At 40.3% G+C, this 17,979-nt stretch overlaps 1 protein-coding gene across 5 annotated transcripts in view; it reads right to left on the reverse strand.

Moving 5' to 3' along the window:
• Positions 1–17,979, reverse strand: part of IPO9 (importin 9) — a 48,572-nt gene that overhangs the window by 6,098 nt on the left and 24,495 nt on the right. For all 5 annotated transcript variants that reach the window (XM_063709714.1, XM_019028704.4, XM_019028710.3 and 2 more), the window contains 12 exons: positions 16,393–16,512; positions 16,184–16,284; positions 15,925–15,983; positions 15,174–15,325; positions 13,917–14,015; positions 12,554–12,660; positions 12,114–12,253; positions 7,306–7,465; positions 3,951–4,177; positions 2,114–2,262; positions 1,160–1,288; positions 21–296 (listed from right to left, as the gene is read on the reverse strand). In XM_063709714.1, coding sequence (XP_063565784.1) covers positions 21–296; positions 1,160–1,288; positions 2,114–2,262; positions 3,951–4,177; positions 7,306–7,465; positions 12,114–12,253; positions 12,554–12,660; positions 13,917–14,015; positions 15,174–15,325; positions 15,925–15,983; positions 16,184–16,284; positions 16,393–16,512 — 1,719 coding nt within the window. The remainder of the gene's footprint in view (positions 1–20; positions 297–1,159; positions 1,289–2,113; positions 2,263–3,950; positions 4,178–7,305; positions 7,466–12,113; positions 12,254–12,553; positions 12,661–13,916; positions 14,016–15,173; positions 15,326–15,924; positions 15,984–16,183; positions 16,285–16,392; positions 16,513–17,979) is intronic.

The raw sequence follows: 17,979 nt of genomic DNA on the forward strand, positions 1-17,979 counted from the left end.
ACTCCCCACTGCTCTCTTACCTGCATGACACTGAGCGTCTCTGCCTGCTGCATCTTACTGAGGATGGCACGAAGAATCTGGTCTAGATTCTCCCCGAGTTCCCGCCCTGCCTTGGAGATGAGGGTGGAAACAAGGCGGCCCACAAAGGCCGCAGTGAACTCTGAGGTGCGGGGGTCCAGGAGCTGGCTCACCACTTGCATCACATACCACAGTCCATTGTGGCCCTGCTCATCATGCCACTGGGCTACTTGTTCCAGGGTCACTGACACATAGGCCCGCAAGCACTCTCCGCCATTCTGGGGAGACAGGGGTGGCAAGCAAGATTAGTAATCGAGGGACAGATGCCAGAAGGCCCTCAGTCTGTATAAACAAATGTTCCCAGAGGCCTATGCCTCATAAAAGCGGTGAGTCTATAATGTTTGTGGTGGGCTCACACCACTGGAGTCAGACATTTACTGTTACAGACATAGACGTGCATTACATAATTCCCCCTTTACCTAATCAGCTATCTCACAAATGTGTATATATATATTTTTAATCACAAGGGACAATGGCCAAGCAAAATAAATTTTAATCATAAAGGTCTACCTCTGGTACTAAAAAAATATGCTTACAATCTTGGAATAACTGGGGATACTGTAGGTCTTTATATAGGTCTTACACAAACCACTAGTTGCCTAGGGATTTCCAAGCTGATCAATATTCACAGGCAAGTTCCTATAACCTTTCTAATCAATCACAGTAGCACACACCTGAAAAGGTAACCAATTCACCCAAGAAACAAAAAGAGAAAAAATATTCAGGCATGTCTCCCCTCTCTAGAGGCCCATCACTCTGCTGACTTTATTACTAGAAGAAATATGCAGAAAGACTTTCTTATGGCCCCAAGTCTAGATGTCTGTAATCTCTTTCACAGTAGCAATACCCAATACAGATGGGCAGGGTGCTTGGTATCCATATTTTTAAAAACTGTAACATGCTCCAAAGCACCAGAAATGCTTGGCTTTTGCAGCCTGAACCCTTCCTGAATCTGCTAAATAAATATGGAGTTGAGAATTCCGTATTTCAAAAGCATAAAACCATGTCAGATTTCTCAGCATAGTATAAGCCCATGGCTGGGGAGCTATCTTCCCTCTTCTACTCTCCATGTCTCAGATACCTGCATGGTGGCATTGTCATCTGTGTGAAGGGTACACTGTGCCACAGCAGGGAAAGCTTGGCAGATGAGAAGCTGGGAAAGGGGAGGCTTTGTATTTCGTACTACTGTTGTCAGGATATCAATGGCTGTCTGAAAGAGAGAAGAAAAAGAAAAGTCAGAATTGCCTCTGGGGTGGGGGTTGCCCAACAACCAAGATCCTTACTAGATGGGTATTACATAGCAACCCAGAGAAAGCTTATTAATGAAAGGCAAGTTTCCAAAATAAAAGGAATAATTAAATGGGTAGTGCTCTCAGCCTTCTCATAATAGTTTACTAATTGATTAGCCATAGGGGTGGGCAGTAGTACATGGTAGTGGATTGGATAACCAGGTGACATACTTAGTGGCACTGTGTAAAGGTGGCACTCTGTTCAATTCACTGAGGGTACCTCTGGAACAAGAAGAGCCATTTTCTTTCTTTCTTTCTTTTTGAGGCAGTCTCGCTCTGTCACCCAGGCTGGAGTGCAGTGGCACGATCTCCACTCACTGCAACCTCTGCCTCCTGGGTTCAAGTGATTCTCCTGCCTCAGCCTCTCGAGTAGCTGGTACTGCAGATGCCTGCCACCATGCCCGGCTAATTTTTGTATTTTTAGTAGAGACAGGGTTTCACCACATTGGCCAGGCTGGTCTCGAACTCCTGACCTTGTGATCCACCCACCTCGGCCTCCCAAAGTGCTGCAATTATAGGCATGAGCCACCGCGCCAAGCCAAGCCATTTTCTTAAAGCTTCAGAGAATCACCCACTGTCCTTGCGGGCAAAAGAGCTCAGCAAAATCACCCCATGAATCTCTAACGCTATTAGGTTCTTGTCAGCTAGATGCATCTGTGGGTGGCACTTGTAGATCTCTCTCTCTCTCACACACACACACACACACACACACACACACACACACACACACACACACAGCCACTTACCGCACAAAGCCCTGCAGGAATCTTGTCTGCTGGGGCCTGCATTATGCTGACCAGAGTGGGAATCAGCCTCATTTGCATTGGGCCCTGACAGGCTTCAATCTGGGACAGCTCCTTGAAGATGTCCTGAGCCAGTGAGGCGACGACGGGATCTGAAGTGGATAAGGCAACACGGAATCCCCCTGCCTGATGATCTGCATCTGCTTCTCGCTTAATGATGCCTGTTGTTCGGCCCTAACCTAAGTTAACAACTTCTGCATTGATTACTTATCACATACCCGGGACCTAGTGGGGCCACATGAATAACCTGAAAGAACAGGAGAGATCCTAAATCTGCAAGAGGTACACTTTGTATGGCTTCATTAAAGTAGGGACTAGTCATTAACAGCTACTCATAAAACAAAATGTGGCTTTTTCTAGAGAAAAATCTTTAAAGTCTTTATTCTTGTGAAACCTACGTTATAAAACCAAATGCTTAAAAAAAAAAAAAAAGCCCAACTGATACTTTAAGAAGACATGAAAGTTGCAAAAATTGCCAAAACACTGACTTTGATGCATGAAAGAAATCATACATATCTCCTATGGGGTAGCCATGGTAGACATGAAGAACTCTCAAAGCTACTTCTGGGGCAAAAGGCAAAACTCCTAAAAAGCAGAGCCTTATGAAGAAAGGGAACTTTAGCTCAATCTTCTTTATCTATAGAACAAAACATCCTCCTCTATTTAGTATGGAAAAATATAGGCAATGTGCATTAAAGTATACCTTAAAAGATCACTACAGCATTGTTTGTAATAGAAAAAAATTGGGAATACCCTAGATGTCCATTAACAGAACGGGTAAATTATGATATACCCATTTTATGGAACATTAGTAATGGCTGAAAAGAATGAGATATATCCAAGAACACAATGTGGAAAGCTCCTCAGTACACATTTTTCAGTGAAAAAGCTATCAAATAACACGCTCAGTATATCACATTATATAAATAATCCTTATCCTGTACATCTTTCTGAGCTTCAATATTGGAGCTCTCTCTTTAAAAAAAAAAATCCTTAATATTTTACTAGTAATAAGGTATTAATCAATACATTCACTACAGGAAAAAAAAACTTAAAATGCAGAAAAGTAATAATGAAAACACCTGTAATTCCACTACCTAAACACTCAACATTTTGATGTATTTTTTTTTAAACATACCTATCTCTACATACATGCTTTTCTAAAAGAAAAATCAAAACTTGGGATCATATTCTATGGAGTTTTGGGGAAAAGTATCTTTTCATTTATTATAATGTAAGCTCTTTCCCATGGTTTCAGATATTCCTTTTAAGTTTGATTTTTAATGGCTGCACAGTATTTCATTTTATGGATATAATTAACTAATGTCTTTTTATAATTTCCAAATTTTTACTACTGTAAAAAATACCTAGTGAATACCTTTGTTTATAAACTTTTCCATATATCTTTCTTTAGTATCTCCTTTTCTAAATTATAGTCCTAGCCCTTTTCTTTTAGGAGGCTTTTCATTTGCCCAATTTCCTATTCTATCATCAAAGTTCTGAATTATGTCTCTTGCTTATTAGCCCTTTATTTATTATCTTTATCCCTAAGTCCTTACTAGAGAGTAAGTGTTACAGAAATAGGTACTCTGTTTTTTAATGCTGCTACATTTACAGCACAATTCTATTTTTTTGCTAATTGAAAGCCAGATTCTTTGCTTACGATGTTAAAACCATAGCTTCATAGCTAAGACCAGACCTAGGGAATCTTTCATTTAAATTCACCAGCCACCACCTTTTCTTTGGTGCCCCTCATAATACATCCTCCCTGGCAGCATACCATTACTGTACTTTAGGAAAATGGCGATGGTGAAGGGGCAGATTTTGCTTTCCATGCTTGCTGTGAATTCGGGGTCTACTGTACAAACGATGCACAGGGTCTCCATCACCAGGTTGAGGACCTCTGAGCTGAACTGGGCTGCTAGGTGAATCAAGCCATCAAGGATGCTGGGGAGGAAGGGCTGGAGCACGTGGGTACTCTCTGAGACTTTCAGTTGGTCACAATAACTAGAGAGAGATAGATAAGCAAGAATTATTAAAAAAAATTCAATTCCTGGTTTTCCCAATCAATCTCACATATTATAACATTTGTATGCGTAGCTTTATAAAGCTAATTCTAAAGTTAGGTTTAAGTTTCTACTTCTTTCTGGATGTATTATATAAACATCAACACCACCATTTCTATGTTCTGTAATTTATTTCTTTGACTTTTGCTATTTTCTTTAAAAACTTCTGCTTTTTTACTTGAGGTTTTTTTTTTTTTGCATCCTGAAACAAGCTTAATTTATATAAACATTTTATGTACACTTTCAAAATCAGCCTATTAGCTGTAGGATTTAAAGTTCCCTCTATAGTTTTACTGTATTAGCCTCTTTTCAATCAACAAATATTTACTGAATGTTGCTTATCATGTCCAATATGATACAACTGTTAAAAATACATTGTCTAGGACCAGGCACGGTGGCTCACACCTGTGATCCCAGCACTTTGGGGGGCCAAGGCAGGTGGCCCAGTTGTTGTTCTCTTCGAACTTGAGATAGAGGTACTTCAGAAGAAAGACATATTATGTCAGGCAGTATAGGAAGCCACAGGATATATATATAATATTTTCGTGGGACATCAGTTTCCCCTGGAGACTTTAGGGTAAAGAGAAGATTAGGTGTTAGGAGTAACACAAGTTAAAGAAACACCGACTTCCAAAATAAAGTTCAACCTCTTTTAGCATGGCATTTAAGATCCAGTATGATGTAGATAGATGATGCGAACTCTGTAATCTACCATACGGTACAGTTTCAAGTTCATTAGAGGGGCAAAGTAACTATAAACCCTTAGAATAGAAGTGGGAAATGGAGGGAACTCCTGACCTCAGGTGATCCACCTGCCTTGGCCCCCCAAAGTGCTGGGATCACAGGTGTGAGCCACTGTGCCTGGTCCTAGACAATGTATTTTTAACAACTGTATCATATTGGACATGATAAGCAACATTCAGTAAATATTTGTTGATTGAAATGAGGCGAATACAGTCTGACATAAATTTGAGTTGAAAAATGTGAAATAAGTATAATTATTTGTCAATCAGTATCTTGTTTCAGAGATTATTTAAGGGAGTTTGCAATGATACATAAACTATGACATGAAGGAATAAACTAAAACTGGGGCTAAAGAAAAAAAGAAAAGCAACGGTGGAATGCTGATCATTAAAAGGTTACTAGTGACATTAGAAAAGACAGCTGCAGGCTGGGCGCGGTGGCTCACGTCTATAATCCCAGCACTTTGGGAGGTGGGGGTGGGCGGATCACCTGAGGTCAGGAGTTTGAGACCAGCCTGACCAACATGGAGAAACCCTGTCTCTACTAAAAATACAAAATTAGCTGGGTGTGGTGGCACATGCCTGTAATCCCAGCTGCTGGGGAGGCTGAAGCAGGAGAACTGCTTGAACCCAGGAGGCAGAGGCTGTGGTGAGCCGAGATCGCGCCACTGCACTCCAGCCTGGGCGACAGACAGCAAGACTCTGTCTCAGAAAAAAAAAAAAAAAAAAAAAAGAAAAATAGTTCCAATAGTGTGACAGGGACATAAGTCAGTCTACAATTGGCTGGTAAACTAAATAGGAAATGACCAAAGGGAAACTCTTGACTGAAAGAAAGATAGCTAATTATCCATTCATAGGACAGTTCTTAATCGGGATCCACAGATAGGCCTCAAGGAATCCAGTGTTTGACAATGAATATAAAATTTTGTAAACATATATGAGTGTCCATTTCTCTGGCCCACATATCCACAGCTTTTGTCATCCTACAGAGATATCTGTTACATCTCTCAAGAAAACTATTAAACTACTACCCATGTGGTGCAAGAGATATGAACATTAAAAATAAAAGTTTTCTTCACAGTTCTTCTGATTATAAAAGTAATATAAACTTGTTGAAACAAACAAACAAAATATTTTATATATATAACAGAGAATGAAAGTTCTTTGTACTCTAATCTCCCCCAGAGAGAATCAATGTTGGTAAGTATGCCTGATAGGTACTGCTGTCTACCTAAAACACTCTGGAAAGTAATGGGCTTATTTTACCCAAAGTACTTTCACATTCATACCAAACTCCTCTCACAGCTTGCAGCTGCAAACATTTCCATAAAATCACAACACAAAGTGGATAATTCTCCAATGAAATCAAGTTTCACTAAGGTCAGAAGCTAAACAGGCAGTGACCACAGGTACAAACTCAGAAAAACCCTTAAAATAACATTCATGCCTTAAGCAGGTTAGGGCTCTCTCTTCTTAGACATTTACAATGGTCTTAGAGCTTTCTGAAAAAGCTATACTTAGTTTGCCTCTTAAGATGATACTTTTAATTATTTTAGAGCCAAAGATCTGCTTCACCTAGATTGAAGCAGAAAAAGATGGGACTGTGTTTATGGTCATAACATTAACCATTCAATTAAAACAGGCAGTTCTTGAATGCTTTCTAATGACATATAACACACAGTATCTCAAAAGATACTCCTCTGCCTCAAAAGATAAGACAGGGCAGGCACATGGAAAATAAATTTTGTGTTGGTAGTTATAGGATTCAGTTGAGATGTTTAAGTTTGAGCCTAAGATATTCCTTAAAACAACAATGGTCCTTCTAGTCTGCGTAGGAATATAAATAAATGACTTTTGACCCATTAGTAACATTAGCCTTAAAAAAGATAGGTAAAACTGGGAAAAAATAAGCAGTGTTTCTAGGTCACATTGTCCCAGATTTGGTTTCTAATATAATCAACCAACAAAATGATGTGGACTCTAATCCTGCTTCTATCATTCATCAATTGTGCAACCCTGTGCAAAACATTTTTCTCTCCAAACCTCAGGTTCTTCACCATTGAGAGAAAGAAAGTTGCCTAGATGATTCCAGAACTGGAGCGAATTTAAAAAGGAAGAGGAGCAGAAAGGAACAGGACATCTTCCGGACTCACAAAAGCCATGTCTGTAGCATGGTTTCTTTCCCTGTCCTTCCAACATTCACCCTGAAGGAGATCATTAGCAGGGATTCCCAAGCAACATAATACACTGGAAAACTGTGATTTGTTGTATCTAACCTGAGCAACTTTCCCTTAAGATAATTATCACCCTAGGGTAGCATACTCACCCCCAGATGGCTCTCACCGCAGAAATTCGAACTGATGGGGGCTGTGTCTCGTGAAGACCACTAACTGTTGCCTGTAGAAACTGCTGGATCAGTTCAGGGGACATAGCAACAGTGAACCGACTGGCAGCCCAAAGTGCCCGGCCCAAGAGGAAAGGAGACACTGGGAGAAAGACAGAACAATTAGGGGCTGGAAAATGAAAATTCCTTTTACTTGTTCTTTCTCTTTCCCACATTCATTCCTCAATTTTTTTTTTTGAGATGGAGTCTCACTCTGTCACCCAGGCTGGAGTGCAATGGCGTGATCTCGGCTCACTGCAACCTCCGTCCCCCGGGTTCAAGCAACTGTCCTGCCTCAGCCTCCTGAGTAGTTGGGATCACAGGCGCCTGCCACCACGCCTGGCTAATTTTTTGTATTTTTAGTAGAGATGGCGTTTTGCCATGTTGGCCAGGCTGGTCTCAAACTCTGGACCTCAAGTGATCTGCCTGCCTCGGCCTCCCAAAGTGCTGGGATTACAGGCATGAGCCACCGCGCCTGGCCCTCCATTCCTCGATTTTTTAGAAGTAAATAGATGCTACATAATATGTACAACTTATTTGAGAGAAAAAGCATACCCTTGTATGATGAAAGCAAATGTGTGATCTGTGGTACAAAATCAATTTCCCAGTTTTCCCTTGTCTCTTCTGAGCAAAGCAGATCTTGAATATTATTAGACTAAAAAGACTTTACCACCCCAGTCCTCACCCCCAGCTCTCATTATTCCTTACCTGTACTACTAGTTAATCTTTTTTTTTTTTTTTTTTTTTTGAGATGAAGTTTCATTCTTGTTGCCCAGGCTGGAGTGCAATAGTGCGATCTCGGCTCACCACAACCTCCACCTCCCTGGTTCAAGTGATTCTCCTGCCTCAGCCTCCCCAGTAGCTGGGATTACAGGCATGCGCCACCACGCCCAGCTAATTTTGTATTTTTAGTAGAGATGGGGTTTCTCCATGTTGGTCAGGCTGGTCTCAAACTCCTGACCTTAGGTGATCTGCCTGCCTTGGCGTCCAAAAGTGCTGGGATTACAGGTGTGAGCCATGGTACCTGCCCACTTAATCTTCTAAGTTGCCATCTCCATTGCTAGTTTATTCCCACTTTTGGACCACTCTTTTTTTTTGAGATGGAGTCTTGCTCTGTTGCCCAGGCTGGAGTGTAGTGGCGCAATCTCAGCTCACTGTAACCTCTGCTTCCCGGGTTCGAGCGATTCTCCTGCCTCAGCCTCCCGAGCAGCTGGGATTACAGGTGCGTACCACCACGCCTGGCTAATTTTTGTATTTTTAGTAGAGACGGGGTTTCACCATGTTGGTCAGGCTGGTCTTGAACTCCTGAACTCAAGCAATCCACTCGGCTCGGCCTCCCAAAGTGCTGGGATTACAGGCATGAGCCACCGCGCGCAGCCTTCGACCACTCTTAAAACATAAATTATAGCTCTGATCATGTCATTCTTCTATTTAAAATCTGTCAATGAATTCCATAGTCCACCAAATAAAGATTACCTTAGTCATCACGTTATTCAAGGCTCCCTAAGATCAGTGACTCTAGCATTACCTATGATTTCCCTTTATGGTTTCCAAACTCAAGTACACATCCCTCCTTAGCAACTTACATCTTACTCTCCCAGCTCTCTGCCTTGTTCATATTGCAAGCCAACATATTCACCTCCTTGCATTACCTAATTCATCTCTTAGGCTGAAGCAATTCTAACTATCTCTGTGCCACAGTAATTCTGTCTTTAGTGTTCTTACATGTTATATATTTCGTTTGATAGTCTAGCCACTAATGTAAGGATTACTACCCTTGTTTACTATAAGCTGCTGAGGAGAGACTATTCTTATTCAGCTTGTCACAGGGCTTAACTTGTTTACTCACACAATAAACATCTTGTTGACGGAAAACACTGAACAGAACCTAATAAACTGTGCCAGTCAAATTACGCAATACAGATGCTCCTCTGCTTATGATGGGGTTACTTCCTGATAAACCCATCGTAAGTTGAAAATACTGTAAGTTAAAAATGCATTTAAATTTAATACTGAACATCACAGCTTAGCCGGGCCTACCTTAAACATGCTCAGAACACTTACATTAGCATAAAGTTGGGCAAACTCACCTAACACAAAGCCTATTTTATAATAAAGTGTTGAATATCTCATATAATTTATTGAATACTATACTGTAAGTGAAAACAGAATGGTTGTAAGGGTACTTGAAGTATAGTTTCTACTAAATGCATATTGCTTTGGCATCACTGTAAAGTTGAAAAATCATAAGTCCAACCACTGTAAGTGAGAAACTGATAATGTACAGAAGCAGTTCCCAAAGGATGGTCCAGAAATTCCCTAAAGTTAAAACAGTAATACAGAAACATTATTTTTTTCACTTTCATTCTTTCTTTTTTTTGAGACGGAGTCTCGCTCTGTTGCCCAGGCTGGAGCGCACTGGCACAATCTCGGCTCACCACAACCTCTGCCTCCTGGGTTCAAGCAATTCTTCTACCTCAGCCTCCTGAGTAGCTGGGATTACAGACGCGTGCCACCATGCCCAGCTAATTTTTGTATTTTTAGTAGAGACGGGGTTAGGCCATGTTAGCCAGGCTGGTCTCAAACTCCTGACCTCATGATCCACCCACCTCAGCCTCCCAAAGTGCTGGGGTTACAGGCATGAGCCACCATGCCCGGCCTCACTTTCATTCTTTCACAAGCATACAGTGGAGTTTTCCAGAGGTTATATGATATGTGATATCATGGCTCTGACAGCCAGGGGAATACATGTTTCCATTTCTTTTATTTTAAAAACAACTCAGTTTTAATCTTTAGTATGTTAAATATTAATAAATTAAAGCCACATAAAAATGTCTTTTAAATTATTGATAATTTGTAACCAAAAAGTTTCAGAATGGTTGGCGTAGAAAAGGTTTTAGCTACAGGCAGGATTAACAAATGATATATATTGAGCCTTTTTCCAGACTAAATAACAAATATTCTAAAATTTCCAAAGTTTCTGAAAAATCTTTGCTAGGGTAAACTCTATAAGAAATGTGTTGATGGGCTTCAGAAATCATTCAATGTGTAACTATGGGATGCCTACTCAAGGCACTTGTAGGATACAAAGATTAGACATGATTTCTACTCTCAGAGACCTTACTAGTAGGAGTAAGAAAACATATTCAACAATGCAGCATATGATAAGTACAGAGTGAAACAGGATATTCCCAATGCATCTGAGCTCTGGATGTACAACCATTTTAATTTGTGATTCAGAGAATGGAAGTGACGGACTGAGACACCCGATAATAGATTACCTATTTAAAATCACAGAGCAGAACATTTTCAAATGACATAAGCTACTCCCAGAACTATCCTATGGAGAGGAAGTAAATGGACTGAAAATGGAGCAAACAATACCCAAAGGTTCCATGATTTAAGTACTGAGAGAGAAAGCAAAGGCAGTGTTTTCGGATGGGGATCTGGCTCCAAGGATGAGAAAAGGCATGGCATGGCAGAAGCAAGTAGCAGAAAATGCCACATAGACAACAATGATTCTTAGCTACTGCTCTGTATTGCGGAAGAAATCGGTCTAATAGTAAAGGGCTACCTTTTTTTTTTTTTTAAACCAAGTCTTGCTCTGTCACCCAGGGTGGAATACAGTGGTGTGATCTTAGTTCTCTGCAACCTCCGCCTCCTGGTTCAAGTGATTCTCCTGCCTCAGCCTCTTGAGTAGCTGGGACTACAGGCTCCTGCTACCACACCCGGCTAATTTTTATATTTTTAGTAGAGATGGGGTTTCGCCAAGTTGGTCAGGCTGGTCTTGAACTCCTGACCTCAGGTGAGTCACCTGCCTTAGCCTCCCAGAGTGCTGGGATTAGAGGCATGAGCCATCGCGCCTGGCCTACTTTTTTCTTTTTAAGACAGACGGCTAACATGGGTATGAGAATGGAACATTTTAATTATTTGGATATTGGCCAAAAATAAAGTTTGAGAAAAATGACAGGAAACAAACAGGAAGAATGTGCCTGATACAGAATGCCTGAGGGCATTCTGGACTTAACAATGCGAGCAGTACTCGATAATTCTCAAGGTACAGCAACCAGATTTGGATTCCATTCAAATGCCAAAAACAACCATGAATGGGAACACCAATTTGGGAAGAAACATAAACATCATGGAAGAATTATGAACTAGGCAATATTAGATTGTTATTAGGTGAAGCTTGAATCAGCCTCTGGGCTGTTTTAGAGGTTCGGATGAGTTCAAGCTGTAGGGTGCAAACAATTTTCACTCAAAGGACACAAGAATATCTGGCCTACCAGTCTAAGTGAACAATATAACCAAGTTAATGATAGGTTTAAAGAGTTTCCTTTATATATATATAATATATATATTATATATATATAATATATATATAATATATATATTATATATATATTATATATATAATATATATATAATATATATATTATATATACAATATATATATAATATATATATTATATATATATTATATATATTATATATATATTATATATATTATATATATATTATATATATATTATATATATATTATATATATATTATATATATATTTATTATACTTTGAGTTCTAGGGTACATGTACACAACGTGCAGGTTACATATGTATACATGTGCCATGTTGGTGTGCTGCACCCATTAACTCGTCACTTACATCAGGTATATCTCCTAATGCTGATCCCTCCCCCACCCCACAACAGGTTTAAAGAGTTTCTAGAATCCTGGCACATGCTGAAACATACCTGAGAGGTTGAGGTCTGCAAGGATGACATTGGTCAGGAACCCATGCATGTCAAAATGAATCCTGCCATTTTTCACACTGTCAGTGATGATGGCCTTCACTGAGCCTAGGGCAAGCATGCATGCCTCATGGATCTTCCACCTGTGAAAGGATACTACAGCCTAGTAAAACATACTAAACTGCCAAAAAAGATAAATATTTGAGGAAAGAAGATTCAGAAAAGGGCACTCCAGCACAATCTCTTCCAAAAGAGTCATTTACCTTAAGCCCTTCCATTCTAACCTAGAGCTGAAAAGAGTGAAATTTTAATAATAAGAGATTAAATCTGTTATTAAATTAAAACCAGATTTTCAAATTAAGATAAAAATAAATCCATCCTTTCAAGACTTTTTAAGAAGGGGTAAACAAAAGCATCTTAACCAATTAGTGGCTCACTCTTACCAGTGCTCAGTGCCACTGTTTTTGGTTTGCTCAGCTTCTTGTAAATGTCGAGTGGCTGCAGCAGCCAGGGCTGCTGCACTTTCATTCTGGAAATCTGTGGCCACAGCCTATAGAGAGAGAAGAGCTAATAAATCTGTTTGTGCCCATTAAATGCATTTTAATTGTAAACCGCTTCAGTCATGACTGTTAGAAGTGATTGGTTCAAGCTCTTTCACATACATGTGCAAACCCCTAATTGTATTAAAAATGTTATACCAGTAGGTCAGGGTCTCTAATGAAATTAAAGTAGTATCTGTATTTCTGTAGTGCCTAGGCATTGTAAGGCTAACCAGTTGGCTCCTTTGGCTATATTCAGCAGAGCATAAGTGAGCAACAATAGATCTAGCTTTGGATGACAATGGACCAAATATTTGCTCTCTTGGAGCCTGATCATAGAAAAATAAGTCTAATCTACTAATTGGAACTGAATATAATCTTTCACAGCTCCTTAGAAATACTAAATGATAATGAGAAGTGATTCATCAACAGAGAACAAACCTCCTACCCAACAAGAAGCAAGTGGCAGTTTCTTCTTAGTATTTCAGCCTAGAGACAACTCTATGCTCTAGTCAGAAGAGGCAAAGAAAACATGAGCAGGTATTTGGATGTTAATCTTTCAGCAATCTGTTTTGTTTTGTTAGGTTTGCCAACCTTTTGTCTGTGCTATAGATTCTTGTTGAAGAGTGAATTAAACTGAAATGGTTTTTTTTTTTTTTTTTTTTTGAGACCAAGTTTCACTCTTGTCGCCCAGGCTGGAGTGCAATGGTGTAATCTTGGCTCACCACAACCTCTGCCTCCCGGGTTCAAGCAATTCTCCTGCGTCAGCCTCCCGAGTAGCTGGGATTACAGGCATGCACCATCACGCCCGGCTAATTTTGTATGTTTAGTAGAGATGGGGTTTCTCCATGTTAGTCAGGCTAGTCTCGAACTCTGGACCTCAGGTGATCTGCCCGCCTTGGCCTCCCCAAGTGCTGGGATTACAGGTGTGAGTCACCACGCCCAGCCATAAACTGAAATGTTCTTGATTCAACTACCCTTACTCCATGGAACACTTTATCCTCTATACAATTCTCCCCCGCACCCCGGCCCTATGGTCTGCACAATTCTTTTATCTAGTATTTAGTTGTAAGTTAGAACCAGTAGCAATGATTTTAGAATTTCTGAGTCTCGAATTTCATTTCAGAAACTCTCTTGCATCCCCAATAAAGTCTGAGATAAAGTCACCCAACAACACTGCTCACCTTGGATTAGTTGTCTACAAAAAAGAAGAAATGCTCAAGTGACTGATAGAAATTATGTGGCTGAAGTATCAAGGTAAACTTACCAGCAACAAGTCTTGAGCTGCTATTCTAACAGTATAGGAGAATGTATCATCATCTTCATCTTCTACAAATTGTTGGGGGTTGGCTGTCCATACTTTAATCTGAAAAGATCAAGTTATGTCTTTGTGATGCTGCCAATCTGATTCATACCTTTCCATCAACAAATACAGGAAGATTTCAACCTATTATCCTGAACAAAACTCTAGCCTTTTGCTGGATGCAATGGCTCACAACTGTAATCCTGACACTTTGGGAGGCCAAGGTGGGAGGACTGCTTGAGCCCAGGAGTTTGAGACCAGCCTGGGCAACACAGTGAGACCCCACCTCTACAAAAAATAAAAAAGTCAACTGGGCATGGTGGCATATGCCTGTGGTCTCAGCTAGTCGGGAGGCTGAGGCAGGAGGATGGCTTGAGCCTGGGAGGTCAAGGCTGCCGTGAGCTTTGTCTACACCACTGCATTCCAGCCTGAACAACACAGCAAGACCCTGTCCCAAACAAACAAACAAAACAAAACAACAACAACAACAAAAACTGAAAAAAAACTCTAGCTTAAAAAAATCTTTTCTTTTTGATGTAGAGAAATAAATACTATCAAGTAGCAAGGTAGGCAGCAATGGCTATTGCTCTCTTTTAGAATCTGGCTGATTACTAGCTCTCTGCCAATGTCAACCTGCTGTTACCCTTTGATAGATCGATTTTCTGAATAGATTAAGTCTGACGGGCTATTTATTGTGAAAATTATGTCAATTCTTGTGCTGTTTTAAACGAGGCGTTATCTAATTTTTGAACGTTCTTTGCTGCTTTTGATGACCCACCATCAGGCTAATGGTCTGATTATTACATTTTACTTTAGGGAAGGAATAGATTCTCCTAAAAATCAGGGTCTTAGGTTAGCGGTCCTGTGAGATTTTCTAATGGCAAAAGTGGGCCAGGCACAGTGACTCATGCCTGTAATCCCAGCACTTTGAGAGGCCAAGGTGGGCAGATTGCTTGAGCCCAGGAGCTAGAGACTACTAGCCTGGGCAACATAGTATAGTACTTTTCTGGGAAAAAAAAAAAAAAAGCCAGGTGTGCTGGTGAACTCCAAAACCTTGGATTTGGCAATAAAATGATGTCAAACCTTTCCCAGAACTTCGCATGAAATTATTCTTTTTGTGTCTATTTTTAGAAATAAAGTGTTCACCTGACCAAGACCTCATATTCTTCATGTTGCACTTTCCAAATACAAGATGGTAACTGTCTCTCAAATATTATTTACCTGCTCCTCAGTGATTTGCATGTACAGGATAATATAATAAATCAATTCAGGCAAGGCTTTCTTAACAGTGCTTTTGAATTTGCTATTTTCTAGTAGAGCATGGACAAATTCAAAAATGCTAAAGACGAGATTTTCAAAGCCCAGGACTTCACCTGCAGGAAATACAGAAGAGAAGAAATTAATGACAAGAAAGCAAAAGGAAAGCATATATGCAGAAAATGAACTACATAACCTTTGTAAATTATTGAATATTTAAAGTACTTGCTAATGATTATTCCTGAGGAATTGGGAGAGAGGGCTCAGAGGTCACAAAACGTAATTTTGAGGATATTAAATATTCTTTGGTTTTTCAAGTAAAAGAATCAGAAACACTGGATATATTTTCCACTATGTCTACTGTTCTAATCTGAAATAATGAGAAATGTTAAAACAGAAATGAAAGATTCATGATCTGGGACCCCCAAATGAAACACAACAAAATGCCAGAAGTAGGCTAGATTCAATGGCCTTAAAAGTATCTCTTCCAATGCAGAAATTCTACGATTTTATGAGATTTATGCAACTACCTATGTGGAACAAATTAAAGATTGTCAATTCTCATTTCCCCACATCGAATACATCGAAAATAAACTGAATTAGAAAACACTTAATAGAGTGAAGCCTCTCAAGTTACTGTTCCCCCCCTCATCTCTGGCTTCTTTTTCTTTTCCCACTAACTGGTATTTCTATAAAGATCAAATAAACTACATACCATCAGAATCCACAGGATCTTCTACTTCTTCTGTGTAATTTACTTCTGTCCTCACATAAGTATGATGAAGAGTAAAGAAATAGAATTTGGAGTCTGCTTTACATATAATCTACATGGAAATGTTACATATTCCAACACTAAAAGTAGACACCTTAAAAAAGCCTGTGTAAGAAGAGTGGAACCATATGAATGTGAAACCCAGTGCGAGATTCCTAACTATAGGTGGTAGTAGCTCCCTTAAACTTTCAAGAAAGGATATAAAGCTGCACTCTCGGTTAGGGTGTTCCAAACAATAGGCAGAATCTGCTGCATGGAGGACACCATGTGCTTTGGGAAGTTTTTCACTAGGGCTGTCACTGCCTAAGAAGTTAAGAGAAAAGGACCCAAGTTATGAGTGATATATAAGAAATAAATGATTTCAGACCAGCCCCTCAAACTCCAAATATTTCATTGGTAGTAAGTGTTTACCTTTAGGACCTCCATCTTAAACCCACTGTCAGATGTGGGGCCATCTGGTATCTGGAGGGCCTGAACAAAGGCCTCTGTGAACTGCTGTACCACGGGAAAGATCAGGACTTTGGCTGCACCCTGATAACAGAAACCAAAGTCAATACTGGACAAATCCCTAATCGATGGCTTCAACACATATATATCAAACACTGATATTTGAAAGGCACCTAAAGCTCTCTTCAGGCTCCAAGCCTGATCAGAAGAGAATAGCTATAAAGTCAATGAAGGTGTTACCTAAGATTTCATTTTTCCTTAACCAGCACTTGCAGTTCTTCATCAAAGCCCTCTTAAAAACTATTATGTAAGACCAACTTTCCTCCTAACTGCTTCTGAATCACAGGGATTGGTATTTTTCAGCTAGCTTTGCTTCACACAAGAGGGCCATAAAAGAGTAGGAAAGTTCTAAGGGATGACTACCATGAAAAGGATATAGGATAAGGTGTTTGAAGAAGTAAGACTCAAAAGAAGACTAAGCTTTTTACAAGTTGAAAATTCAATCAGGCCAGGTGTGGTGGCTCACACCTATAATCCTAGCACTTCGGGAGGCCAAGGTGGGAGGATCACTTGAGCCTAGGAGTTCAAGATGAGCCTGGGCAACATAGGTAGAGATCCCGTCTCTACAAATATAAATTCATTAGGCTGGGCACGGTGGCTCATGCCTGTAATCCCAGCAGTTTGGGAGGCCAAGGTGGGTGGATCACGAGGTCAAGATATTGAGACCATCCTGGCCAACATGGTGAAACCCTGTCTCTACTGCAAAACAAAAATTAGCTGGGCATGATGGCACGTGCCTGCAGTCCCAGCTACTCGGGAGGCTGAGGCAGAAGAATCACTTGAACCTGGGAGGCGGACATTGCAGTGAGCTGAGATTGCACCACTGCACTCCAGCCTGGCGACAGAGCGAGACTCCATCTCTAAATAAATAAATAAATAAATTCATTCGTTCATTCATTCATTCATTAGCCAGGAGTGGTAGCACATGCTGGTGGTCTCAGCTACTCGGGAGGCTGAGGTGAGAGGATTGCTTGAACCTGGGAGGTTGAGGCTGCAGTGAGCTATGATCATGCCACTGCATTCCAGCCTGGGTGACAGAGCAAGATCTTGTCTCAAAAAAAACCCAAATAAATAAAAAAATAAAAATATAGCTGAGTGTTGTGGTTCATACTTATAATCCCAGCACTTTGGGAGGCTGAGGGGGGAAGACTGCTTGAGCCCAGAAGTTCAAGACCAGCCTGGGCAATACAGTGAGACCCTATCTCTACAAAAATTTAAAAAAGAAAATCAGCCAAGTGTGGTGGTGCACACCACACCTGTAGTTCCTACTGGAGGTCAGGGGATCACTTAAGCCCAGGAGTTCAAGGCCGTAGTGAGCCATGATTGCACCACTGTAGTCCAGCCTGGGTGACAGAGCAAGACCCTGTCTGGAAAAATAACAACAATAATTTAATAAAAATGTTAATTCTATCTCTAATACTGGTTAGTGTGCTTTTTCGTGCTGCTATCATGAAATGACTCACTGCTCTGCATGAATAAAACTTTTAAGCA

The sequence above is a fragment of the Gorilla gorilla genome, chromosome 1, assembly GCF_029281585.2.
Source record: "Gorilla gorilla gorilla isolate KB3781 chromosome 1, NHGRI_mGorGor1-v2.1_pri, whole genome shotgun sequence".
NCBI lineage: Eukaryota > Metazoa > Chordata > Mammalia > Primates > Hominidae > Gorilla > Gorilla gorilla.